Source organism: Kogia breviceps, chromosome 20, assembly GCF_026419965.1.
Source record: "Kogia breviceps isolate mKogBre1 chromosome 20, mKogBre1 haplotype 1, whole genome shotgun sequence".
In the NCBI taxonomy this organism is placed as follows: Eukaryota; Metazoa; Chordata; class Mammalia; order Artiodactyla; family Physeteridae; genus Kogia; species Kogia breviceps.
Window position 1 is genome coordinate 5,247,127 of NC_081329.1, and position 26,933 is coordinate 5,274,059.

At 42.7% G+C, this 26,933-nt stretch overlaps 1 protein-coding gene across 3 annotated transcripts in view; it reads left to right on the forward strand.

Annotated features, from left to right (window-relative positions):
• The window catches only part of ASB5 (ankyrin repeat and SOCS box containing 5), a 70,409-nt gene that overhangs the window by 8,460 nt on the left and 35,016 nt on the right, over positions 1 to 26,933 (forward strand). For all 3 annotated transcript variants that reach the window (XM_059049545.2, XM_067022553.1, XM_067022554.1), the window contains one exon: positions 13,078 to 13,363. In XM_059049545.2, coding sequence (XP_058905528.2) covers positions 13,078 to 13,363 — 286 coding nt within the window. The remainder of the gene's footprint in view (positions 1 to 13,077; positions 13,364 to 26,933) is intronic.

The following is a 26,933-nucleotide window of genomic DNA, read 5'->3' on the forward strand; positions in this document are numbered from 1 at the left end:
GAGCACATCCTGTGTGACCCCACGGGGCGGGGGAATCTAACTTCAAAAGGGTAACGTTTTTTTTTTAAGTTTAACTTAAAAAGTTAGAAATCCATGTAGAACTCTATTATTCTATCTTAGTAACTTACAAAAAAGGAATAAGGAAATATTTGAATTCTTTACCTCCTTACTTTGAAAGGTCCATTCTGAAGAAAAAAATCTGTTTCAAGAGAATTTATTAGATTTTAGCTTCTGGGTGCTGGAGTATGTTCAAATTTTTTGCACTATTACATTTCTATGAATCCTTATACTGGAAGGAAGTAAAAAGTACCACTCTAGGGATGTGAATATACTACTAAAACTGGAATTCGTGAAGCACAAATTCTGCTTCTGTGGTTTAATCATGAGTCACATTGTGTGAATCAGTTCATAAGCGTACGATATTGTAGGAGCAGGTGGGGAAGCAAAGAACTTATGACCTGGAATAAGATCTGTTAACAGACGCTGAGAAAATGATCGTGCCACGTGCACTGACTTAACCATATCAGCGGGCAAGACCCAGCGCCCCAAAGACAGCTGTGGTGCGGGTGACAACCAGCATATGGGATTTGAGTTGTACGTGAACCCTTTGCGTGTCTGTCTGCCCTTATGCTGCTGATTGGTATAAGACACGTTTCACTATGAGTTATCATACTTAGCAGCTGGTAGTTTTTGTGATAACTTTCCTAGGAAAGATCCCAAGTGATTCCTGACACCAAGATCCCTAGAAGAAAGCGGTGAAAGGTGTCTTCCTTCTTTCCTCAAACAAATATAAAGAAAAAGCAAAACTTCAGTCAATCTACAAACTACATTTCTTCACTTCCTATCTTCATTGAGGCTTTGAATGTAGATGTGGGTACAGGGAGGGACCCACATGACACCTGTACTTCTCTTTGGTTCAAAGGCTTACGGTGAACTTGTAATTCTTCTCCCAAGCCTAGAATTAATGTTTTTAAGGTAAGAATTATTTCTTATGTGTGTAACACCTTTGAAAATTTATTTAAAGGTTTAGGGAGAGAGTTGCTGGAATAAAACGTAGATGATGGATATCTGAGAATATATCTTGATCATTTACATTAATTCTTAATGAAATAATTCCTGGTGAATCTTTTTTTCTAAAGTTGGGTTTTCTAGCCACATAGCCTTGATGTATTACATGAATTCATTGGGCTTGATTTTCTGATTATAAGAGAAGCTTTGCAAAGCTGTATCCACATTTGCCCAGAACTGTTCTGGTTTAACCAAGTTGTACTTGAAAATTTGTGATAGTATTTCATTTTCAAAAATGTCTTGGTTCATAATAAGTTCTAAGATTATGCTACAAATACAGCCAATGGTAATGAATTTGGACTTTATTCTAAGTACAATGGGATGCTTAGTTACAAAGTGCCAGGTAGCAACTAATTGCCAATAATTTATTAGGCAAACACCATGTAATATATAGTACTAGGATATGGAAATCATAATCATCTTTGGCCATGTTTTAAAATTTATACTGATTGCATATTTCTTTGGGACAGTTTTCTAAAATGAAGCCCAAATATTATCTCCCGAGATGTTTAGCGCTGGAGTCTTTTCTCAGGACTTTCTTCGGTGCCGTTGTATCCAGGCGTCACAAAGCAGTGTCGAATTCTGGTGCCCTGAATCTTCTGCTGCTGCACCTCCAGAATTGTGTTGTGCGGTCGCTTCGATGTTATTCTCTGATGCCTGCCTTTCTTGCACTGTCCAGTTAACCACCAATTCTGTCAAAACGTATCTTACGTTTATCCACTTTTCTCAGTTTTTACCTCATTACCCGAGTTTCCGCCGTCACCTCACCTGGACTGCTGTAGAAGCTTCCTCACCCACCCTCTGGTTCTATTCCTGCTCTCTCGAATGCAATACACACCAGCTAAAACCATCCTGCCTTGCTTTCAGTAAAGCCCTTCAATCACCTTCCATTTAATTTAGAAGAAAATCCCATGGACTCGTTGCCATGTTGCAGTTTGCGTCTTCAAGAGGAAGTCTCCCAGCCAGAGCCCAGCGCACAGGCGCGTTGGTAGAGAGCGTCGTGGGCAATTCCCCAGAGGACTGACAGACAGCCGAGGACTGACAGACAGCCGAGGACTGACAGACAGCCGAGGGCAGTCAGTGGGCGGCCCCACCAGCAGCTGGGAGAAGAAATGCTTCCGTCCTGAAGGGGAACCTGGGTGGCGCTCGGCCGCTATCCGGGGCCCTGAAACAGCGGTCACGCCCCCTGTGTCAGCACCGTCTCGTGCCCGGCCTCAGGCACAGCGGCGCTCCGTCACGTCCTGGGAAACCCAAATCCTGGACTCCCACGGGCCGCTGAGCCTCCTCCTCGGTGCCTGGCACCATCTCACGTGGCTGGCACGCTCCTTTTTCTGGGCTCTGCTTCATCTTCTCTAAAAGGCGTCCCCTGGCTTCCCTGGTTGAGGGTCGCCGCCGTTCTCTCTGTCACAGCGCTGCCCGGTTTTCTCCATTGCCCCCATCGGTCTCGTTATCTTGTAAGTCGCTGGTATTCAGTATAAGCTCCATGACAAAAGGGAAAACTGTTTTTGCTCACGCGTGTTTCCCCGAAATCTAACATGGTGCTGGCACATAGTAGGCACTCGATAAGTTTTACTGAATGAATGGGTATAAATCCTCAGCCCGTGTTTGCCGCCGTGGAAGCTTCGCGATTGCCTAGCCGAGACGATCAGTCAGACAGGCTCCATCGTGCCGCAGCAGCACGTTAACCTCGGTGACCCAAAGCCCAGGGGGCCTCCTGGCCCCTCTCTGTGTCCTGCTGGGGACACACGCTGTCCTCACTCGGGTTCCCAGGCCAAGTGAGGCTTGGTCTCCTGGCTTCGTATTTGCTGAGGCAAGAAGGAGGGCAAGTGGCCGGCTGTGCGCCTCCTCCTGGAAGGGATGTGTATCCGCTCCCACGTGGCCTGGCGGAGCGAGTCACGTGGTCCTGCCCCGCTCCAGAGGCCGCGTAACTTGCCTCCGTCCTGAAACCAAAGTGCCTTGCACCTAAGAAGTGATTTAGAAAACACCACCAGTAGTTCATGTAGCTCTCAGATGACTGCATAGATCTCTCCAAAATGAGGCTGCCCTTGACCTGGAGTCGCTCCCCAGAGAGACAAGGGACTCGTTATTTATGCATACTCTGAGGATAATTATCCTTACAGTGGAGTCTTACATTTAGAAAAGACGGTTCGAAATTTGTTCCTAACTTTAGCTAAATTGATCAGTTAAACTGCCTCGGTGCTGGAAAGCAGACATTGATGGTTTATGGGACGAGTTCAGCTGGTGGGGTCCAGGACTCTGCGGGGGAAAGGTTGACATCAACACTGCAAGGTTTTCCTCATCCCGCTGTTTGGAGTCGTGTGTGTAGTAGCCTAATTACATGCTGTATGAGACACGTTGGAGGGGTTTGGTCCCAGCCTCTGTTGATCAGATTAGTCACAGTGGCTGACACTGTGACAGACTCATGGGAAAATTAGCCAGAAACCAGAAATGATGGGAAAATTTGCTGGCACAGAATTCTCCATGGGTCTCTGTGTCGGTGCCCTTCTGTAAGCAGAGGCACTTGCTGCCTTTTTCCTAGACTATCTTTTGGAGGATGTTTGTATAACATTCTTTGGGAGATGGAGATCAGTGTCTTTCTCTGCAGCAGAGGGCAGGTTTGTGTATTACACAGTATAATAAAGATAATGGTCTCCCTCCAGGACAAAGTTGAGGCAAGCTTACTGCCCATTAAGAAAGATCTGGGTTCCTAAAGCTTGGAGTTCCTCAGCTGTGACACAAATCATATGTGCAGGATGTACCTGGGACCCTGAGGAGTGTGAGAGGCTGGAGGAATTGATGCAAACACTATCCTCTTGCTACTTTCTGTACCTTGGATAATGGAGTCCTTTGACTTAAAATAGCCTTTGACCCAGGAGGCTGGTGTGTTCTGTCAGCAGCCATGAACCTATGGCAGGTAACTTATTACATTTTAAGTAGGGTAAAATCTCAGATCCTTCACGTTCTTGACAGGGGGGATTTTTTTTTTTAATTAGCCTGCTTGGGAGTCATTGGGTTCTTGAATTTATGGACTGATACCTTCCATTTGTGTTGGAAAATTCTCAGCCATTATCTTTCCAAATTTTGCTTTGGACCTTCTCTTTTTCCAAGACCTTGATTAAACATATGTTAGATTTTCTATTTGCATCTTCTCTTCTTCTTGTTCTTTCTTCTCTTTCATCTTGGCTGGTTTCTTCTGACTCATCTTCAGATGCACTAACTTTCTTTTAGTTAAAGCTGACCTGCTGGTGTACCCGTCCATTGCCAATAGCGAGTTTTACAGTTCAAAGATATCTGGTTTTTTAATTTTTTGCTTTCAAATCTGCAATGTCCTTTTTAAAGACCCCATTCCTGCTGAGATGTTAGTTTGGCATCTATCTCTATAAGCTTAGTGCAATACTTGATACATGTTAGATTTCTGGAAACTTCACTATCCCGGATATTTATGGGTCTCTTTCTGTTGTTCTTTGTGCTGGTTCGGATGCATATCGATACGTCTATTTGTGTGTTTCCTTATTTTTCAATGAGTGCTAGATATGTTTTTTAAAAGATGTATAGAAATAATTTAAGGTCTGTGATACTGTCTTCTTCCAGAGAGCATGCTTTTTGTTGTTTCTTTCTGACAGATGCCTGTGAGTGTACCAGCAATCTTGAGTCACCTTACTCCAATCTCCAGGATAGAAATTTCTAGACCATGTAGATTGTAGTCATTGAAAGCAGCTGGCTTACTTCTGGTTCATTCTTCCTTCTCTGTTTTACAGCTTTTGGATACCAGCTCTAAGTGTGAGCCCTGTACCATGGTCCTCGATTTGGGCAGGCCTTGTACTTTAATTTTCTTTTATTTGTCCTTTTATTTTATTTATTTGTCCTTTCCTCCAGAGACTGTTAGGGGGATTGGTTAACCTCTCTGCCATCTCTTCCTGTTCCTAAGGCAAATGTGGCCCCAAATCCCTTGCTCCCCTCTCTTGTCCTAAATTCTTGGTCCAATTACTTCTCGCTTTCTTCATAGTTTGTTGATATTACTAGGAAGAGGGTCTTAATATTTCATCCAGAAATGTTTGTTGTCTCCACTGGGAGGTCTGTTCTGAATTAACTAGCCTGCCATTACCAGAAGCCAGCATTTATTTATTTTGTCAGTTTTTATTTCATTGCATGTAATTCACTTAGAGTAAAATGCACAGATCTGAACTATACGCTTGAGAAGATTTTTTTTAATATATATTCCATGTTACCAGCACCCAAATAAAGACAGATAATACTCCCATCTTCCTGGAAAGATACCTCATTCCCCTTCCCAATTAATCCTCAACTCCAACCCCAGAAATCATTCTTTTGGTTTTATCTTTTTGTTTTTTTGTTCTTTTGGAATGTTTTGCGGTACGCGGGCCTCTCACTGTTGCGGCCGCCTCTCCCGCTGCGGAGCACAGGCTCCGGACGCGGAGGCTCAGCGGCCACGGCTCACGGGCCCAGCCGCCCCGCGGCACGTGGGATCCTCCCGGACCGGGGCACGAACCCGTGTCCCCTGCATCAGCAGGTGGACTCTCAACCACTGCACCACCAGGGAAGCCCAGAAATCATTCTTTTAATCCATATCACCATATATTTATATTATTGATATTGAACTTAATATAAAAGAAATCATATAATATGTACTCTTTTGCCCAACATAAGTTTTTGAGACTCTTCTATGTTTTGCACATATCAGTAGCTTAATCGGTTTATTGTTCAACTGTATTATGTTTTATAAATATACCACAATTTGGTTATCCGTTTCCTATTGATGGACATTTGGACTATTTCCAGTTTTGATTCATACAAATATATCTATTAGGAACATTTTTTTAGGATTCATCTTTTCTCATGGAAAATGAAAGGGCATTCATATTTCTATTTAGGGCATCTCTGTTACTGGAGATTCTTACACCAAGTTACACACCAAGCTACATCTTCCAACCTCATCTTCATCAGTTTGTTTCACTTGACATATTTTTTGTTATTTTAAAATTTATTTATTCAGCAGATTCTTGTAAAGCACTTAGTGTGTGTTAGACATTGTTCCAAATACTTTCAAATAGTAACTTATTTAATAGTCCTGACAACCAGTTGATGTAGTTATTATTACTATTCACATTCTATGAATGAAAAAACAGATGAACGGAAAGCTGAACTGACTTACTGGCGGTCCCAGAAGTGGCAAGTCGGAGGGTCAGGACTCAACCGCCCCCGAGGCGTTGCTGCCTTCCCGGAAGTGTTCATATATGAGCAGGGAATACCTACAACATACCCTCAGATAACCCGAGAATAACTAGGCCCGTTAAATATGCCGCAGATGTTCTTTATGATAAACCCTTGTACAAAAGAAAGTGGGTCACTATTAAATGTGCGTGTTTGAATAGCCAGATTGTGAAACGGAAGGGACTCATCCCAACTCAGAGAGAGACGAAAGATACACTTTAAAAACCTGTTTGACCCCAATGAGCTCCTCACCGATGTTCCCTCACTTACTCAGGCACTGATCGTTCGCGCTCTCCACACAGGAGTTGCCAAATCCCCGTGACCAATAGGTGAAGGGGTGAAGGTCACCACTGTCCTGCCAGGACCCTCAGTTGTCTCGTGGGGTCTGCCTTCCCCACCCATCCACAAGAGTGATCGTATCTGGGTTTCGTGGACCTCAGCGTCATACGTGTTCATCTTTGTTTGTTTCTGCAAAGTATTTAAAAAGCCCCTCCTGCCTTTGGTGATGTTACAGACCAAGGCCGGTCTGGGGAGCTGCCCAACAGAGCTGGACCAGGCCAATCTCGGGGCAGTTACCTTGAAAAACCTCAAGCCACAGTGTAACTGTGAGGAAAAACTGAGGTTGAGAGTGCTTCCTGCACCAAGTGGGCAAGACAGGCCAGAACATAAAACACTGAACCAACGTTGAGGTGGGTGGTCAAACGAAGGCTTCTCTTGACTTTTTGAGCCTTTTACATTCTGGGCCGTCAGATAAAAGAGCCCCCAGGGGCTTCCCTGGTGGCGCAGTGGTTGAGAATCCGCCTGCCGATGCGGGGGACGCAGGTTCGTGCCCCGGTCCGGGAGGATCCCACGTGCCGCGGAGCGGCTGGGCCCGTGAGCCGTGGCCGCTGAGCCTGCGCGTCCGGAGCCCGTGCTCTGCAACGGGAGAGGCCACGGCAGTGAGAGGCCCGCGTACTGCAAAAAAAAAAAAAAAAGAGCCCCCGAAGTTGCATAATCTCAAGCAAATCTACTGTAAAAACTGGATATTTTCTCTGTTCCGCGTCCAGGCTGGGTCAGCTGGCGCTGATTTAGCACTGTGAGAGCGACGAGGTCCTTGTTTGCCTGGGTGCGTCGCCTCCCAGCCCCCAGGACCTGCCCCGGCAGGACGTGGTGAACCAGCAGCCCTATCTCGACCTGCTCAGCAGAGGCGTAGCTTGTGGTTACTTAGTAGTCAGAAACTGCAGTTTGTTACTGGAGGGTGAGCTTGCTTGTGATTTTAGAAACAGTGATAAAATCAGGGGCTCTCAAATTCAGAGGTTGCCTTTATTTAAAAGGAAATTGAACAAAACTCAGGCCAAATTCTCATACACTCCTGCAAGTCTGTGATAGCACTATCATCCTGTTTCATAGGTGAGAAAACAGGCCAGAGGTTTAAGGAACTTGCCCAGGTTCACAGAGTTCACAGCTAGAGCTGGGTCTCTGAAAGACCTCACCCTAGCACTTTCTGCTGCCTTACCCAGTTTTTCCTGGGACATGTGTGACACCGGCTGACAGATGCCCCTCAGGGTAAATGCCCAGGCTTTCAGATGGCCATACAGCTTCCGCTGTCTGCATTCCCCTACTTGTACAACTTTATTTAATTCACGGGCTGGTTTAGGGGTGCTGTAATACATAACAAAATATATTGCGCTGTTACCGTTGCCTTATTACCGTTGCCATGAGCACACCTTCAGATAAGGTTTTGCAGTTCCAGGACCTTGGTTTCTTTCTTTCTTTCTACTTATTTATTTATTTATTTATTCACTTATTTATTTATCTTCGGCTGTGTTGGGTCTTTGTTGCTGCGCACAGGCCCCCTCCAGTTGCGGCAAGCGGGGGCTACTCTTCGTCGCGGAGCACAGGCTTCTCACTGCGGTAGCCTCTCCTGCTGCGGAGCATGGGCTCTAGGCATGTGGGCTTCAGTAGTTGTGGCCCATGGGCGTAGTTGCTCTGCAGCTTGTGGGATCTTCCCGGACCAGGGCTTGAACCCGTGTCCCCTGCATTGGCAGGCGGACTCTTAACCACTGTACCACCAGAGAAACCCCATAACCTTAGTTTCTTAAGCAAGGAACCATGGATTCTAATGTGAGATCAGGTTTATTTCTAAGACCTGGAGTGTCTGCTCTCTTCTCTGTATGCAAGACTGTTGAGCATCTTTGTCCTGGGCCTGGGAAAATGAATAAAATATTCCAAAATATCTGTGATGAACAAATTTCTTAGGAAGTTATAGCTATCCGTCATATCTTGAAGCAAAATATATCATTTAAGGACATGTAGGGGCTTCCCTGGTGGCGCAGTGGTTGAGAATCTGCCTGCTAATGCAGGGGACACAGGTTCGAGCCCTGGTCTGGGAAGATCCCACATGCCGCGGAGCAACTGGGCTTGTGAGCCACAACTACTGAGCCTGCGCATCTGGAGCCTGTGCTCCACAACAAGAGAGGCCGCGATAGTGAGAGGCCCGCGCACTGCGATGAAGAGTGGCCCCCGCTCGCCACAACTAGGGAAAGCCCTCGCACAGAAACAAAGACCCAACACAGCCAAAAATAAACAAATAAATAAATTTAAGAAGATGTATAGGGCTTCCCTGGTGGCGTAGTGGTTGAGAGTCCGCCTGCCGATGCAGGGGACACGGGTTCGTGCCCCGGTCCGGGAAGATCCCACATGCCGCGGAGCGACTGGGCCTGTGAGCCGTGGCCGCTGAGCCTGCGCGTCCGGAGCCTGTGCTCCGCAACGGGAGAGGCCACAGCAGTGAGAGGCCCGCGTACCGAAAAAAAAAAAAAAAAAAAAAAAGAAGATGTATATATACACACACATACAAAGAAATATTACTCAGCCATAAAAAAGAAGGAAATAATGCCATTTACAGCTACATGTATGGACCTAGAGACTATCATACTAAGCAAACTAAGTCAGAAAGAGAAAGACAAGTACCATATGATATCACTTATACGTGGAATCTAAAATATGACACAAATGAACTTATTTGTGCAACAAGAACAGACTGACAGATATAGAGAACAGACTTGTGTTTGCCAAGGGGGAGAGGGCGTGGGGGAGGGATGTATGGGGAGTTTGGGGTTAGCAGATGCAAACTAGTATCTAGAGAATGGATAAGGAACAAGGTCCTATTGTACAGCACAGGGAACTATATTCAATATCCTGTAATGAACCATAATGGAAAAGGGTATGAAAAAAGAGTATATATATCTCTGAATCGCTTTGCTGTACACCAGAAAGTAACACAACACTGTAAATCAACTATACTTCAATTAAAAAATTAAATATATCATTTATTTTATATGGAACATTGGTTATGAATTCCAGTTCCAGAAATGGGCCTATTTTCTATCCTTTCCTTGATCCTCATTCTTTTTGTGTTTACTCAGTTATTTGACCCTCTTTTGAACATTCAGCGTTGTTTTCAATGAACTAACTCTCGACTGCCCTATTCTTTGGCCCTTCTACCGGCTTCCTCTCTGCTATTTTAATGGGAGCTGCTCACCGACTCTTAACCTTGAATAATCGAGAAGTATTAGTCCAGTCTCCAAACATTCCCCTTTTCCTTGGTTCCCAGGTGTCAAGCACACACAAGATTCCATCTCCTGTAATCATCAGAGCATGGATAGCTGCCCCACTCATTTAGGTGCTAATTTAGGTACCTGATTAAATGCACTCTTAGACCGACCTCCCCACTGTGTGTGTAAGTCTATGTGACTCTGTCTCACTCTGTATGTACAAATCGTACTTGCTCGTTCAGACGGTAAGTGCTTAAAAATAGAAAATATGGGCGGCAACTTGAGCACGTATTTTAGAGGCATAACTGTGTTCAAATACTCTTATAGGCCACTAACTCCCTGAATTACACTTTCTTCATCTTTAAAATGTAAATGACAATAATACTCACCCCTCCAGGATAGAATAAGATAGTAAATGAGAAGATTTATGTAAAACATGTGCCTTACAGTGAACTCTCAATAAATGATTTCTGGGCTTCCCTGGTGGCGCAGTGGTTGAGAATCCACCTGCCAATGCAGGGGACACCGGTTGAGTCCTGGTCCAGGAAGATCCCACATGCCGCGGAGCAACAAAGGCCGTGCACCACAACTGCTGGCCCTGAGCTCTAGAGCCCGCGAGCCACAACTACTGAGCCCACGAGCCACAACTACTGAAGCTGGCGCACCTAAAGCCCATGCCCTGCAACAAGAGAAGCCACCGTAGTGAGAAGCCTGCGCACAGCAACGAAGAGTAGCCCCCACTCGCTGCAACTAGAGAAAGCCCGTGCGCAGCAACAAAGACCCAATGCACCCAAAAATAAATAAATAAATTTATATTAAAATATTATTTCTTCCTGTGTTCTTATCTCCTCTCACATCGCCCATTCTAGTAACAAAACTGTTGAGCTCAACTTTGGTTTGATTGATTGATTGATCAAAACTAACAAGATCAGTTGGGATATACTGGCTAATCACCAAATCACTCTACCACATCCTCTCAACATGGTAAATGATAAAAGTATTTATCTCAATAAATCCCTTAAATTACTAATCAATATTTGATTTTTTAAGAAAACCCAAATGCCAGGAAAATAGGCGCACAATATTTTTCATGTGTCTTTTAAATATTAATAAAATAACTTATGATGTTGCTTGGAAGGGTCTATAATGTGAAAAATACAGCATCTAGTTTATATTTGATGAGTCCACTTACTATGAGTTATTTTATTTAGCCTTAATTTTTATTTAGTGATACTAGAACTAGAGACGGTAAAAGTTGCCAAGGGAGAGTTTATGCTAACGAAAGAAACAGAGGTGGGAAATCAAGGAACTCATTAAAATAAAGTGTGACATCTTGACATAAAATCCTAACTATTGGAGAGCAGTATTTTTCTAGTAGTAAAGCTGTAAGGAGTTAAAATTAACTGCTCCAATGATAGCAGCCTTATTGAAATAAACGTGTTCCTCAACCCAAAAGAATCCAGTCCCCTGATGAGGTGATGTGGAGATAATTATTTATAATAGCACTTACTGGTAGAGAGGAAGGAGTGAAACCTTAGAAGACACTGAGGCATGACTTAGGTGGGTTTTATTTCTGATTCTAAAGCAAAGGAACTGGATGTGGGTGCAGTGACTCAGAGTATCGTGATGGTCCAGCTGTCCACGGGGCATGCCTCTCTGGTGCGTACTCAAGCATCGTCACGCCAGGGGAAGGGCTAACTGGAGGGTCATCTCCTCCAGTCACTTAACTAACACAATCTCACATGTAGTTACTTCGTCTTCTATACTCTGCAGTACACTTTCATTGATCCCCAAAACACATGTGAAATGGCACTCCGGGGCCAGTGAATCACCTCTTAGTCTAGTTGTCTGCCTGTGCGAACAAGACCAAGGGGCATTTCCAGAAAGGGGGCAGTGACTGCTTTCTAATATTTTATTTTATCTAATTTACTTTTCTGGGAACCACGCAGTCACTGGGGAAAGAAGAAGCCTGCTTTATCTGACACATGTATTTTACAGCAATACTTCCTTTGTCTTAGGGGTGTTTCATATAAATCAGTGCACGATACACGGCATGAAAAGCATGCAACACTGACCACTATGACCAATCACTGATATGCTCCTTTATTCCCGGAAAAGCCACTTCTGTTTTCTTATGTTTTTGTTATTATTTGTGATTCTGGAAATTTTCGGAAGAATCGGGAAGCAATACAACAATGAACAGGCCCCAGGCCTGGTCATAATGTATAAATGTATAAACAAGCTCCCTGTATAATAGGTCATTTTGTATCTTGGCATATTCTTGTTGGCTTAAATGCCATAATACTGTCACTCTACATTATTGTTCTTAAATAATGTACTCATTTTCTGTTCTAAAAATATAGCTTGCCTAAGGATGCCCTTATAGACAGTTGCATTTCACTTCTAAACTACATCAGATCAGGTTTAACAAAGATTATGGGGCTAAAAAATATATTGTTTTGCTTGGTTTGGGAGAGTCAAGATGAAATACTTACGTTTACTTGAAAATCTCTGGATAGTATATGTCCTCCAGGAAGCCTTTCTGGACTCTTCTCTACCAGGATTAGGCCCTTCCTCTTTGCGCTACCCTGTCCTCACTTGTATTTATTTTATGGCTGTTTCTCCTCCAGACTCTGAGATCCTTGTGGCAAGGATTGGTCTGCCAGCATCCAGCAAAATACCTGACATATAGTAGGTGCTTAAAAAAGTGTTCAGTGGATGAATAAACACTCTAAATTTATGAGCCTGTGACTCTCCAGTCTATCCGCTTACACTTTTTTTTTTCTTCCTGACAACGGTGAAAGCCACAATTTGGCGAATTTGATGAGTGATCATTAAATCATCAAGTCGTGGACTCTGATAATGTAGCTCCTAGCCTACAAAGACGACCATCTCCAAGGTTTGAATTGATGGGCTTCATTTTTCCTTGATATCATGAATACCACTTACATTAACACCGGGAACCCCTTACGCAGGGTCTTCAAAGCGCTCCTGACAGAGATCCCCGCAAAGGGAAACACTCTGTATATCAGTCGCAGTACCTGGACTCTGAAGTTCCGAGCAGGGAGGCAGGGTGTCATTTTGTAGCCAGCACGGAAAGCCAGGAGGGTCAGGGGCCGGCACGTGTTGCCATTGCCCCCGCGGGACACTGTCAGACCAATGGGCGTGTGCGAAGCTCTTTCACGGACGGTATAAATATTTTGAGCTGGACGCTTCGTCACCAGCTGATATTTTCCTTCCTCAGGACCAGCTGTTCAGGAGCACCCGGACCGGAGCCAGGCACATTCGAGACTTGGATCTGACCAAGGGCGGCAACAGCAGGGCTCGTGCGGCGATGTCGGTGGTAGAAGAAAGCCGGCCCTTTGCTCAGCAGCTCTCTAACGTCTACTTCACCATCCTCTCACTGTTCTGTTTCAAGCTCTTTGTGAAAATCAGCCTCGCCATCCTCAGCCACTTCTACATAGTGAAAGGCAACCGCAAGGAGGCGGCCCGGATAGCGGCTGAGTTCTACGGAGTAACCCAAGGACAAGGTACGTTTACGGCGGCCTGCGCTGCCCGCGTTTCCCGTTTCCATCTTGCATGCACGATCCAAGACAACGTCCCATGCTTCCCTCAGGGACTGCTTCAAAGCGAATGTTTTGCCAACTTCTCATTGCGGAAAATATTTAACTCCCTTCATGGCCTCATAAGAAAGAAAATTACTCTTTCTGCATTAATGAAATCAAGGTATCCCTGCAGGATAGCCGAATGGAAGCATCGTTTTAAATATATATCAATATTTTCCTATTAACAAATATTTTCTAACTTTTAACATTTCATGTGCCGAGCCATGCTTTCACAGGCTTCAGTTAGGGTTGCACTTCGACTGTCCTTTAACATGCCTGAGATTTTATGACTTTTTAAATCCCTCTTTAGCTACATGGAAAATAATGGTTGTGAGAGAAGATTTGAAGGTTTTACTGGTTTCTCACAGTTTTTATTTGACCAGAGTGAACCACTTAATTATAAAGTAAAGCACAGTGTGGTGAATATTAAGATTGATGGCATATGTTTTCCGGAGGGAATTGTTGTTTGTGCTCAATTTGCAAAACATTGATTATATGAGGATAGGACCGTGAATTAACAAATGTAACATGTATGCAACCAAGTACATCCATCATGCTTCCTACGAGAAATTGAAGTGTGAGACTAAATGAGAAATGATCATTTTGACCCTCAGCTTGAAAGGCTGTAAAACCATTTCCATTCTATTGGACTGGTATTCTGTATAATAAAAGCAATTCTTAGGATGGGCTTCAAGGTGACATTTTAATTTCTTATAGCCTTTTGATTAATTTCTGGTTTGAAATCATCAGGCAAGCAAGCACATTTTACAGCCCTGCATACCTCTAAAGTAACTTTCATTTTCAGAATCAAAATACACTATCCTACTAGAGAATGGACTTGAGGACATGCGGAGGGGGAAGGGTAAGCTGGGATGAAGTGAGAGAGTGGCATGGACATATATACACTACCAAACGTAAAATAGAGAGCTAGTGGGAAGCAGCCGCATAGCACAGGGAGATCAGCTCGGTGCTCTGTGACCACCTAGAGGGGTGGGATAGGGAGGGTGGGAGGGAGGGAGACGCAAGAGGGAAGAGATATGGGGATATATGTATACGTATAACTGACTCACTTGGTTATACAGCAGAAACTAACACACCACTGTAAAGCAATTATACTCCAATAAAGGTGTTAAAAAAATACACTATCACGTAATTAGAGTGTAATTTTTTTTTTTTAAAGAATGCTTAGAGTAGAAAGATTGCCTTCTTAAAATCTGTTTTTCTACATTTTTCAATGTCTGGAATAACTTATTTTAAAATCTAGGCGACTGTAGATACATGGAAAGTTGAATAAAGGTAGAAAATCTTTTTTGGTGTATGAGGTAGTTAAGGAGTACATTTTTCCTGAGGAAGATTGTTCTTATGCAAAGTGAGGAATTTATGTGCTCATTCAAAGTGAGGGAAATCTAAATGCCAGGATGAAACTCTCACAAGGAAGATGGGATCTAGAGAAATAGACAATATTTAATCCTTCACCCACCAGCTCTGCTTCCGACCAGGTATAACTATTTAAGTGTGGCATACACCATGTTGGTAAATGGAATATTTTGTTTAAAAACCAGCAAACATAGGAGACTAGATTTTAAAACAAAATCCGTATTTTCATTTTATTTTTTTAAACCCGTATTTTTAGACATGAGACTAAAATAGGCTCTGCGATCATAAGGTGAAAAAGTTCACTGTCACGGGCAGCCCATAGCTCATTACCTTATACTCAGATCCCGTCTACGTGTTATGAGAATTGCCATGCATAAAAACGGAAGTATTGGCTAAAAATGCACCATTTTTGGTGGATTGACAAGGGTGGTTTTAGAGGAAGCTTTGGAATCTCCTTTTGTCTTGTCCCCTCTTTAGCCTGACCTCACTGTGCTCCTGCTGGGAGGTCATGGGAATATGTGAAATGGCTTCCATGCTCCCGCCTCCTTTTATGAGTCTGTGTTAAGATATATTAGAACTCTAGGATTATATCCCAAAAAGGAGAGAAAGAAATCCACACTCGCTAATAGAAAACACTTTTCCTGGGAATAAAAATGGGGAACATAGAGTTTTCAAATGTTTGTTTTCTGTTATTTTTAATTTTGTATCTGTTTAACAAAATTCTCCCTTCCTATAGCTTGCATTAATCTATATACTAAACAATACAATATAGTATTATAATTTTTATTCAGTATAAGCATAATTAGTCTCCAATTTTATTTTAATATTAGGAAGACAGTCAGGAACCTTACAAGCTCTTTCTTGGTCTACCTCTAAGAATCAATTCTTCCTTGCCTAGGAAATTATTACTTTCTCTATTTTAACATAGCTTTTTCTTTTATTTACTACTACTAAACTTATTTTCATTTTATGTATGTCTTTATGATTAATCAGGCTTCATTACCTTTGTTTAATCTAGCAATTTCCTCCTTCCTAGCAGAGATTATCACCTTCATTCCATTCTGAATTGGGTTTCTCATTCCTACTTTCAGGACTTAGCCAGATCATTTCCCAACATTTCTGATGTGGAGTTGCCAAAATCCATGAAATATGAGATGGTGTGTGTATTTTCATGTCTTTCATAATCACGGAAGACCATGTTGACAACATCCTGGACGTCCTCCCCATGAGCTGTAGTGCTCTGGTATGAAATAAAAGCCACTCCGTCTTCCCAGATATGGTTGCAGATCAGCTCATTGTATTAGACAAATATGGGATGAGCTTTCTTAGTGCACTTCCCAATCAAGCTTAAGACCAAGGTATGATGACACAACAAGAATACTGAAAAGCACACGGTAACTAAAATCGCTTAAGACTGTCTCCTTCTTGATCCCTTTGCTATGCCCATAAGCCTTAGAAATCTGCCTTTTCATCCGTTTATTAACTCTGCCATCGTATTGAAGGGACTCATTAGGAGTTTCTGTGCAACTATCGCCCTGTATGGTTCCTGCTGTTAAGTGTCCTGGTAATAGTCTCCACATATCAGAGGTCTAGTCTGTTTTTAGAGCTAACACTTTACTTTGAGGCTGGGTGAGACTAACGAGTGGAAGGGTGTCTCCAGCTGTAACATCAGACAGTACGGAGAGCAGGGCAAGATGCAGGGGACAACACGGATTCTGTGATATCACTGCAAGGGCTTTGGAAGAAGCCATGTGCCACTAATAACCCACGGACGCTTGGAGAGACAGCTCCCCTCCTCTGCTAAGGGTCATACCTTTCAAGTCCTATCTTAGGCTCTGAGGAGAATTCAGTAGTTTTACCTACATGTGGACAAGGTCAGATCTAAGCACCTGCTTATGGAGCACCCCTGGTATGGAGGCTTTGAAGAAACAGGATATAAAAAAGGCAAAATGTATTGTTCCCTAGTGTAAGTAGGTCATTTTAGTTGAGGAGATGGTATATCTACGTATAATACTTACTTCCCAGATACACTAGATACCAGATGAGCCTAAAGACTGGAAAGCTAAGTTTCAGATTTGGACCTTCAGAGACATTTTTATGGAGGAGGAGGATCTTGAGTTGACCCCAGGGGCCCAGGAACAAGCAGAGACAGGAGTTGGAGTGCACATAGGATATAAGAGACAGTAGATTTGACTGGAGTCGAAGTTTCATGCAGTAGAAAAATGATAGTAAGTTGGGCACAGATATGAAAGTATTTGAACAGCAGGCCAAGCAATTCAAACTCAACTTTGAAGACAATAGGAGTCACTGAGAGTGTTTGGTATGAGTGAAGGTAGGAAAATGGGAAGAGACGCGTACAAAACGCTTTTTTTTTTTTTTTTTTCGGTACGTGGGCCCCTCACCACTGTGGCCTCTCCCGTTGCGGAGCACAGGCTCCGGACGCGCAGGCTCAGTGGCCACGGCTCACGGGCCCAGCCGCTCCGCGGCACGTGGGATCCTCCCGGACCGGGGCACGAACCCACGTCCCCCGCATCGGCAGGCGGACTCTCAACCGCTGCGCCACCAGGGAAGCCCCAAAATGCTAATTTATGGTTGATTTATATAGTAGTGATCTTTGGAGTTGGGCAGTGGTAGACCAGTCAGGCCCCTGCCCCTCATGAAGAGATGAGGACCTGGACTTGTTCGGTGGTGGTGGTGTGGATAGAAAAGAAAGGATGACAACAAAAAATAAATAAAAAGAAGAAAAGGAAAAAGAATGAATCTGATGATACCTTAAATAGCATTGGCAGAGAGAGGAAATGTTACCTTAGGGTCTCCCAGAATTCGTTATAACAAAGGAAACGCCTGTCATTCAGAAAGATTAATTACCCACCAGGCGAGCCTGCAGTTCCCAGCCTATGCCAGCCCAGAGAACTGGGTCTTCAGCTGCTTGGTGAGTGGGCCACCTGTCTCTAGTGTGAGATGTCAGTGAGAATCAGGAAGTCATGGAACTGGAATCTGAATTCCAGCCTTGCCTTTGATTTATTTACTGTTTATTCCCTTTGTTCCACTTTTTTATCACCAAGCAACATTCTGGTTATGACCTCGGCCCTCCATCCGCGTCCGTCCACAGAAAGAGAATGTGCTGGCTTTCCCCAGAGTGCTTTAGCCCATCTGACATTTATGGTTCTCGCTGTAAATGACTATGTTTGCATCTTGACATCACTCTTTAGTGCTCTGTGCTCTTTGAGTTGTAAGTCCACCTCTGAGATGTGACTTTGCTCCAGCTTTGCTGACAGATCAGGTCTCCAAGACTGCAAGGCCATGGACCAAATGTTAGAGGGTGGAAAATTCATCAAGGTAATGTCTCTGTGAGGCTGCTTGAGAAACAATCTAGTGACATCCAACCTCTTTGGGTGCTCCTTTCAGGGTTGAGGCTTTATATAGACTACAGAATGTACGTAGAATCATCTGGCAGAATCTTTGTGCTTGTGATTCCATAAATATGATTTCAGCGTTGCCATTAAGCATGCTTTTGTTTGTTTGTTTTTTGGTGAGTCTGTTGTTGACACTTGGAAATAGGATATGGGGTAAACGTGCACCGCTAGTCAAATGGCAAAAGGACTTGTCGTTCCAGAGAATAGTGTAACCTGGGGAGGAAAAGCAGCTAGAATTTTCTATGATGTAATATTCTTTCTCCATCAGGAAAGTCCATCCCAGGTTTAAAAACAGTTTTAAGAATTTAACTTTACAGCAGACGCCAGCAAGGGCAGCAGTCATATCCATTATACCTGTTTCCAAGGAACAACTTGTTTCATATGATTTTTGGTGCTACCACGTTGATTGTCTATGAAGTTAGTTACGCTGGGAACATTTCTCAGAATCTCGGCAATGACAAATTTCAAGCCAACCTGTAGAATGACTTCTTTCATGCTGTTCATTGTATAAAGGTATAAAAATACCTCGAAGATGTGAGAGTTTGGGGACACATTTTCTGTACTTAGGCGGAAGAATAACTGGGGTCAATGGAGCTGCTCTTCTCTCACAACAGACATGACATTATAATCAAAAGTGCGACCAAAAAAATTTTAAGAGACTTTAACTTTGCCCATGTTCTGCTATTTTTTGGAAATGCCAGAGCACTTTTTTTGGAAGGAACCATTATAATACTGTGAGTTAGAACAGGAATCTGGGAACAAACTTTCCAAGTTTACAAAAGACTTTGTCATAGTTTAATGTATTAATATTGTTCCTCTTCCTCTATATTTGGAGAAATGCATGGAGTTTTGGAATTAAAGAACTCGGCATGGCTCATGATAGCTTAGGAGGGATCAGTTTTCCTAGGGATATTTTTCCCATACCTTTTACTTGTGTGTCTTCTATGTCAAAGGCCTGTGCTAGGCATGAAGGATAAACTATACAAACACACCGCAGTCCCTCTCCTAAAGGTGTGTATAGTCCAGTGGGAGAGACAGAGAGAGATAATCAAGTAATTTAAAGCACGGCGAGCGCTCTTTTACAAGGTTGACAAGGTGCTGCGGGAGTGCAGAAGAGCAAGTACGGAGATAAGAAGAGCTCTGCCTGGGCTTCACCAGTTAAATAAAAGCCGTGCTAAGCCCATGCCTATTCTCTCCCACAATCGTGCATGTGTCCTTATTCATAATGCTTGAAAGCTCCCCCGTTCCCCATTGTTTCTCTCTGTTCTTTTCATCTCGCAATCTACTATTATTATTATTTCTAAGAATTTGGTTTTTTTAGGAAAGAGCAAGTGTGCTCATTGCTTATCCACTAAGCCTTTTGAAGAATGACAAGTATTTTGGTGAACAATTTCAAAATGAGTTTTGTATATAGGTGACATTTTTATAGTCAACTCTAAAATTTTTATATAGTGAGGTCAGTTAAAGGATGAAAACTAGGTCTCTGCTTTCCACTGTGCTATCTTTTTCAGAAGGTGGTAAATTATTAAAATAAGCTGCCTTTCTTATTAATTGACATAACTGATACAATTTTGAATTTAATTCAGTTTAATAAATATTTGGATACCTACTCTGTTCCTGGCACAATATTATGTGCTACATGTACATGGACGGATACATATATGTGGGTGTACATGCAAATAGTTACCATATATAGTATATGAGTTGCTTTTTGAGTAACAGACTTGGGTCAGCGGAGCCAAACCTTGCACATATAAAACAGGCAAACAGCAAGCAAGTAGAAATTCATAAGGTGCTAAATTGAACACAGTTGAGTTCTGCAATGAATGTTCTCTAAGAAGGTCCGTTGGAAGTACCAGGCCCTTCCTGAGAGAAGGTGGAGCTCAAGGTAAAACTTCAAAGGCAGCACGTATCTGGTTATGTACAAGTGTGGATGAAACCGAGCCGACTCTAAAGAAAAAGAGAACTGTTAGATGTGGAACTGAACAAGCGTGGCTCATGGAATCAAATGTTAAAGGATAAATATTGGCTGAGGAGACAGAGACAGATGGTCGGTGCCAAAGTGAACAGTAAATACGCGTGTTCTCAAATCACACATCCAAAGTAAAGAGTTCTATTAAGAGTTTTCTAATGCCTTTACTGGATTCAGCCTATAAGAAAGTCACTAGGTAATGATGGAAATCAGTGTCACCATGAGTATTTTACAAAATCCTGGGGGTAATGAGTCAACATGTCATTACATGTGTTCCGTGAGCTACACCTCCGAGAAGGTCGAATACCTCCTGGGCGCTGAGTCAGCTGTGCACATCCTCAGGGTGGCTCCGTGGCAGCTCGGTGGATTCCGGCTTCAATCTTAGCACATTAAGCTCATTTTCTAACCTGGGAAAGAGAGAGGAAAGTTTATCCCCAGTGACACATGGACCATGTCAATGAAAGCAGGGGGGTTATTTGGAACGCCTCTTCCTTCAAAATCACCCTCCAGTAGATTTTTTTTAAAAAAGAAAGTGTTTGGTTACAGGCTATGTAGAACTTTTGGCATTTCTTCTTTACCAGCTGCATAAAGAACAAATCATTCATTCTTTCCAGCCCTCTCACGGCAACGCTACAAAGCAGACCACTGGCTTTTGAGACTGGAAGTGCCCCAAGAATATCAGCTCCGGGAAGGAGAGGCTTACAGAGTCTCATAAACTGTTAAATTGTCAGCACTTCCAGGTGGTCTGTAATTCAATCAGTCCATTCTGTGAAATTTAGGTTGAAGAGGACATATATTAGAAGGGTCTCTTCTCTCAATCCTGTAATTCTTCATTGGCTACTGTGGGATGGGATTTTAAAAATCTGTACTCCAAGTAGATTTAGGAGTTTTCTAGAAGAGCCTCAGGGACTGAGAGACTAGGCCGGTGCTAGGGGACAAGTTCCCATGGGCCCCCTTTTCCCTTCCTGAACAGAACAACTCTACTTTCATGAATCTTCAGACGTTGGACTTCAAGAGGCATTTTTCCTTAAAGAAAAGAAGAAAATAATGTTTAAAACTAAACTGTCCCAGTTTATTTAAAATATTATGTGAGTTACTTGCATCTTTACAGACCCTAACCACCCTGTAAAATGAGTCATAACTGAATATCCGTTCCACATTCTTTCCTAGGGATTAGAACAACAGCAAACATTTGGGGCCCGTCAGGAATGGGCCTAACTATGTCAGATGGCACAAAGGCAGTCAGTCTCTCTCCATGAGAGCAGCTAAAATTTCCATGTCACCATTACTTACTGAGCAAAATAGAAGCATTCCGAAATACATAAACTCTTTCCAGAAGGCTTATGGTCTTAAACTATGGGCAGAGGACAAACAAACTGAAATTCAATATGGAAATGCCTTGATGTTCTTAAATAGAAACACCAGGTCATCTCCGTCCTCAAGTGTGCAGCTTGATTTAAATGAAAACTGACAATGATGCAATTAAAGTTAAGGCCTGTGCATTGAAAACCTGCTCCTCGAACGTTCCTTGTTAGTTGATTGAGGCAGGTAGTGTGCTGCCAAAGTGCTAAAGGATGCTCTTCCGCCTCTAAAGAGTTCTCAGCACACTGTGATAGCAGTTAAATAATAAGCATGTAAGTCATGATGACGCTGTGAGTGAATTCCTCAGGAACAACCCAGCACGTCTTTGATTTACCGCTGGAAGACGGGTGGGCCGCTTCTGTTTTCCAAACTCGACCTCCTTCACTAGAGAAATGATGCCTCCCCTCATCCGCCAAGAGAAAGTAGTCATTTCTAGAATGAAATGAGGCACCAGAGGAGTTTCTGAATTTCAGGAAGCTTGGTGTCTTATTTCCCTCTTGAGCCATGATCCAGGATGGGGAGTTAGGACGAGGAAAAGAGCCAGTTCCTTTGGAGTTCAAATGCATAAAATCACAGATCTGTTGAGTCTGGGAAGGGAATGAATGCCTCCTCGTAGTGACTCTCCAAGAACTAAAAGAAAAGGAGCTAAATGAAAATTTGAGCATTTCTCTCTCTGTCTTTTCCCTGTAGTTATGACAAAACTGCTCATCCAGTAAAAGCTAGTAGAGGAGTGAAGTTTTAGGGCTACTTACCATGTTTCAAAGAAATCAACAAAATAAAACTGGTTTGAGTTGGAGAGACTGTCTCCTGTATAGTGAATATTAAGTCCTAAAACGATGCTTGCGTATCTACTTGGTGTGACGTTCCAGGAATGTGAAAGAAAGGGAAATCTGTTTAAGTAAGCTCAAATTTAGCGTCCATTGGAAGTAACGAAAATATTTTTTAAATGATTTTTGTTTATGAAAGTTAATTGGATTCAATGATTGAGATTTTTGTAATCATCTAAAGTTTAATTTTTAAAAGCACACACATGAGCAAAAACCTGATTCTATAGCATTATAATGAATATTTTGATTATTTTTTTAAAATAAGATTTTCAAAAGACAATGTATTTAACTAGAAGGAAAAAAAAAGAAGTTTGTAATTATCTAAAGCTCACGAGGCAAACTTGATTCCTGCCCCAAACTTGGATACTGAATTGTAACAGGACTACAGGGGAAAACTGCTGTTATTCTAGAGAAGGAAATTATAACTTACTAAGCGGAAAGTCAGTTGGTCCTTGAAATAACTGAAATGGCAAATAGGAAAAACAATGCCTTGGATATTGAAGAAACTCAGCAAATATTTGTGGAATGAATAAAAGACCCCTGCATAAATCACACTGCTGGTAACATAGCGATTTAGTCACACATAAATTTTTCTATCATGGCACTTTTGAGATGTGTGGTCTTGGGAAAGTTGTTTAAAGTCTGTAGACTCAGTTTCTTCATCCCTAAAATGGACATAATGGTATTTATTTCAGAGGGTTACCGTAAATTTTATATGGGATATAGTGTATTACCTAAACCACATGCCACAGTGTCTGGCTCCATGAATGTTAATTCTTTATATTGTACTTAAAAAAATTTTTTAAAACAGTACAAAAGTTCCCACAATTTAGTAACACAGAGAAGCATCAATAAGAAAAGATGGTGAAATTATCATGTTATGTTTGCTAAACAGTCGCTGTAAGCAGGAAATCACACTAGGACAAGCAAGTGTTCTGTCCCAGAATCATGCTAGCTCTTCAGGTGTATGATTTGAGAACTTACGTGGTTGGTTTTATTTATATGTCAATTTAAGAGTGACAAGCCGGAGCCCTGTGAAAGTTTAAGTAAGTTGTCAACTTTTTCAGTTAGTGACTAAAAGCGCAGAATTTCAAGCCAGATCCAAGTGGCTCCTGAGATGTTTCTCTCAACCACTTGGCTCTCCCACCACTGGTGTTTCACGTGGTGTGAACAGCGGCCTTGGCAAAATCAAGCCTCAAGCTCCCCAGGTCTCTGTGCCGTCCACGGGACTTGTCTGCCGGCCCCTTCCAAACAGAATTTTAAGAATTTAATATGCAAAATTTCCCCTAAATACAAGCCCAAAATGAGAAGTTGGTTCTGTGCCTTTAAGACTCAAGATATTCTTGTGATTCAGACATTTTTCTCTGACACGCTTCACGAAAAACAAGATTTTCTGAGCCATCACGTGGGATCGGAGCAAAGGGAGATAGCAGGCTTGGTTAGGATGTCGAGGACCTGGAGGGGATGCTGCGTGGGCAGGCCAGTTCACAGCACGGGGTTTTAAATGACTTGCAGACATTTTTTCTACCATCATATTACTCTGTCTAAGAAACTCCTCTTGCCAGAAATTCTTTGGACAGAAGTGTTTTCCTGGGCAAACTGGTCAGGTACCTGGTTATGAGTATACTGTAGGAAGCCTGGGTTTTTCTGGAAGGGCTTTATGATGAGCGTGTCAACAGCACACTTCCGGCTGCTCTGTTATCGTGGCCACCAGAGAAAGGGCTGAAGCTTCTTTACCTGCAACATCGCAAAGCCCGGGATGTTAACTTCCTCCGCTGAACTGTCCTTCTCACCCTTTTCTTTTTTCTCTTAATCCCTGGCAGCTTTTTGAAAAGGGAAGACAAAAACCAATACTGACAGCGTTAACGGGGAAGAGCTGAGTCAGCCTGTTCAGGGATGTGGCTTTTTTCCTTTATTTTCTCTGCTTTTTTCCTGCCCGCTGGTCTCTCCAGGAAGCAAGCAAAACATAGTTTTTCACTGGACGTATCTTACAAAAAAGTGGGGTTTTTTCTTATGAAGAAAGAGGGGAAAAAAACCACCTTTTTCTTAAAAAAAAATAAGCAGACTGCATCTGGGAAGAGGATACAGAATTATGTCATAGAATCATTGAATCACCTCGAAGTCTATCAGTGTTGTAAATTATCTGGGAACCTAGGCACAGGCTTGCAAACTAGCCCTCCAAGGACTTTTCGGGAACCCTTGCTTCTTTACTGGGCCACTGCAAGGATTATCTGCAGGTGGCTAAGCCTCTACTAAGAGAATAAGAAATCACAAATGACGGTTGTGTCTTCTTTCTCCAGTGTGAGACCATTAAGCTGTATATAGTACCATGGGGGGCAGGAATATGAAGGCTGTTCGTTGGCAGGTCTCTGGGGCTAGTGTCCCTCCTGCAGTGTCCGTGACCAAGGGTGAAGCTCAAGCGCAGGTCAGAAACCAGCTTTACGACCGAAAGCTCGGCAGGAATTTGGTGATGGACAAGGAACTTTCTCAAATCGGAATGGCTGACGGTGACGTCGCAAACTGGAGAGTGGCATTTCTGAGATCACAGCAGTAAGTGATGATTCATTCCCCCAGATTTTCGGAAGGTGGCTCAGACTAGCGCAGTCTTCGGTAGGCTCTTAAGGAATAATGCTGTGGATAGAATGCTGGCCGTTCGTTTTATGAGATGATAGCAATCCAGCTCCATGTTGTAATATCAGAAATTGAAATATTCTATAAGATATGCTATTTTTCAAAATAGCCAAAGCTTAGGAGCTTTTAAAGCTATGTTTGCAACTTGCTAAAACACCAATCAAATGTATGTACACCAGAATATGTGCACCGTTTTGCTTCACACGTTGCGTATAAAACAGCTTTTGGTAAATTACTGAATTTTTATATGATCATGTAAACTTGTCGCTTAAAGGCGTTCCTTTGGAAGTAATCAATTCATTTTGTAAATATACATTTTTATGTTCTTAAATTGAGGTACATCTGTGTTGCTTTTCTAGTAAATATTCTGTGGTTAATAATTGTAGAAGGAGGAGAAAATGAGAAATGGAAAAAAGTAAACATCCTCTTTACCATAAAGTGAACCCTTAGTTTCTCAAATTCTCAGCAATTGAACTTAATGGGGGTGGCCAGCAAGTGTCCTTCTACTTCTAGCTTCGACTCGACCTATCCCACACTTTCTAGTGATAATGTCACATTTTTGTCGTAATCCACGAAGTCTTTCCACACACGCGATCCCTTTTCATCTCATCACCGACCTCTGCAAACTGTCAGCTGGTATTATGCTTCTTTTACAGAGATGGTAACAGAGGCTTAAATACATAGACTTGCTCAAGGTTACCGATCAAGTTAGAGGAGAGTCAGACGTGAGCCCTGGTCTCCTGACCTCGCCTCTGACATCGCTCATCTGGACCATTTGCAGCGCTTTGTTTGTTTCATTTATACTATGAAACAAGCAATGTTCTTTTTCCAGAGCTATCTGTGTGGCGGGTTGCAGTCTTTGAAATAGTCCTTCCTAGACCCAGAATTACTTAATACTTTCTGTGCTGCTTTTTCCCCATCTGTGTGGGGAATCCCAAACAGATGCACCATCGACTGTCTCACCGAGTCAGATCATCACCAGCTTGTGTGTCTCGTGAAGACGGAGGTTCATTTCACGCTCAGAGCTTGGAAAGGTGCCTAGCACATGGCGGGAACTAAGTAAATACCCAAGGAAGGAAGGGAGAGAGGAAGAAGGGGAAAAGGAAGGGAGAGGGTGAGGGGATTCAGATTTAAGAATAGGGATCTTATCACCACTTACCGCGGGGCATCGCCAATTCTAATCTTGCCCCGGCCAGTGGTGTGGCCCCTGTACCCGCTGAATAAATGTTAACGGAGGGAGTTTGAGAGTTAATTCTCAAAGAACAAATGAAGACAGAAAGTCAGTACTGCCCAGAAATTAAATCTGTAACGAAGGCCCCACTCCTTCTTCTTAATCAGACCTACTGTCCCCTTTCTCTGATTCCTTTCAACTTTATGCCTTGGCATCAGCCCTCCTCCCGCAATAAAACAGACCCTCAATGTACATTATTTAGCAGGAATAGTTAATGGCTGTGAAGATCTTCAAGCATCTTCTTCATTTCATAGTAACTCAAAGATCTCTTGCCTTGTGGTGAGGAATGCTACTTGTTTACCTTTTGATTTCTCATTTTAAGTGAGTGCATCTTTATTCTTAATATTTTAAACTCTCTGAGCCAAACTTCAACTATTATTGACCGTTTTCTCTCTGTTCATCTAAAATTGAATGCTCAGCATGGTACTTCAAAGTGGGTATCGTGAACTGAAAACACACCAAACCCCAGATATCAGAACTGTAACTGACAGGGGATCGCTCTTTTTCTCTCTCTACAGCAAACCAGGAAATTGTCAAGTCTTAGAAGGTGTTACAGAAGGGGTTTGGCTGATGGAAAACTTGTTCTCAATACCTGCTGAGAACAATTCCTCTGGACTTCAGTTCTTCATCCTTTAAGCCACTCTGTATGTTACTCCTGGACCCCAGATTCTTTCTTTCT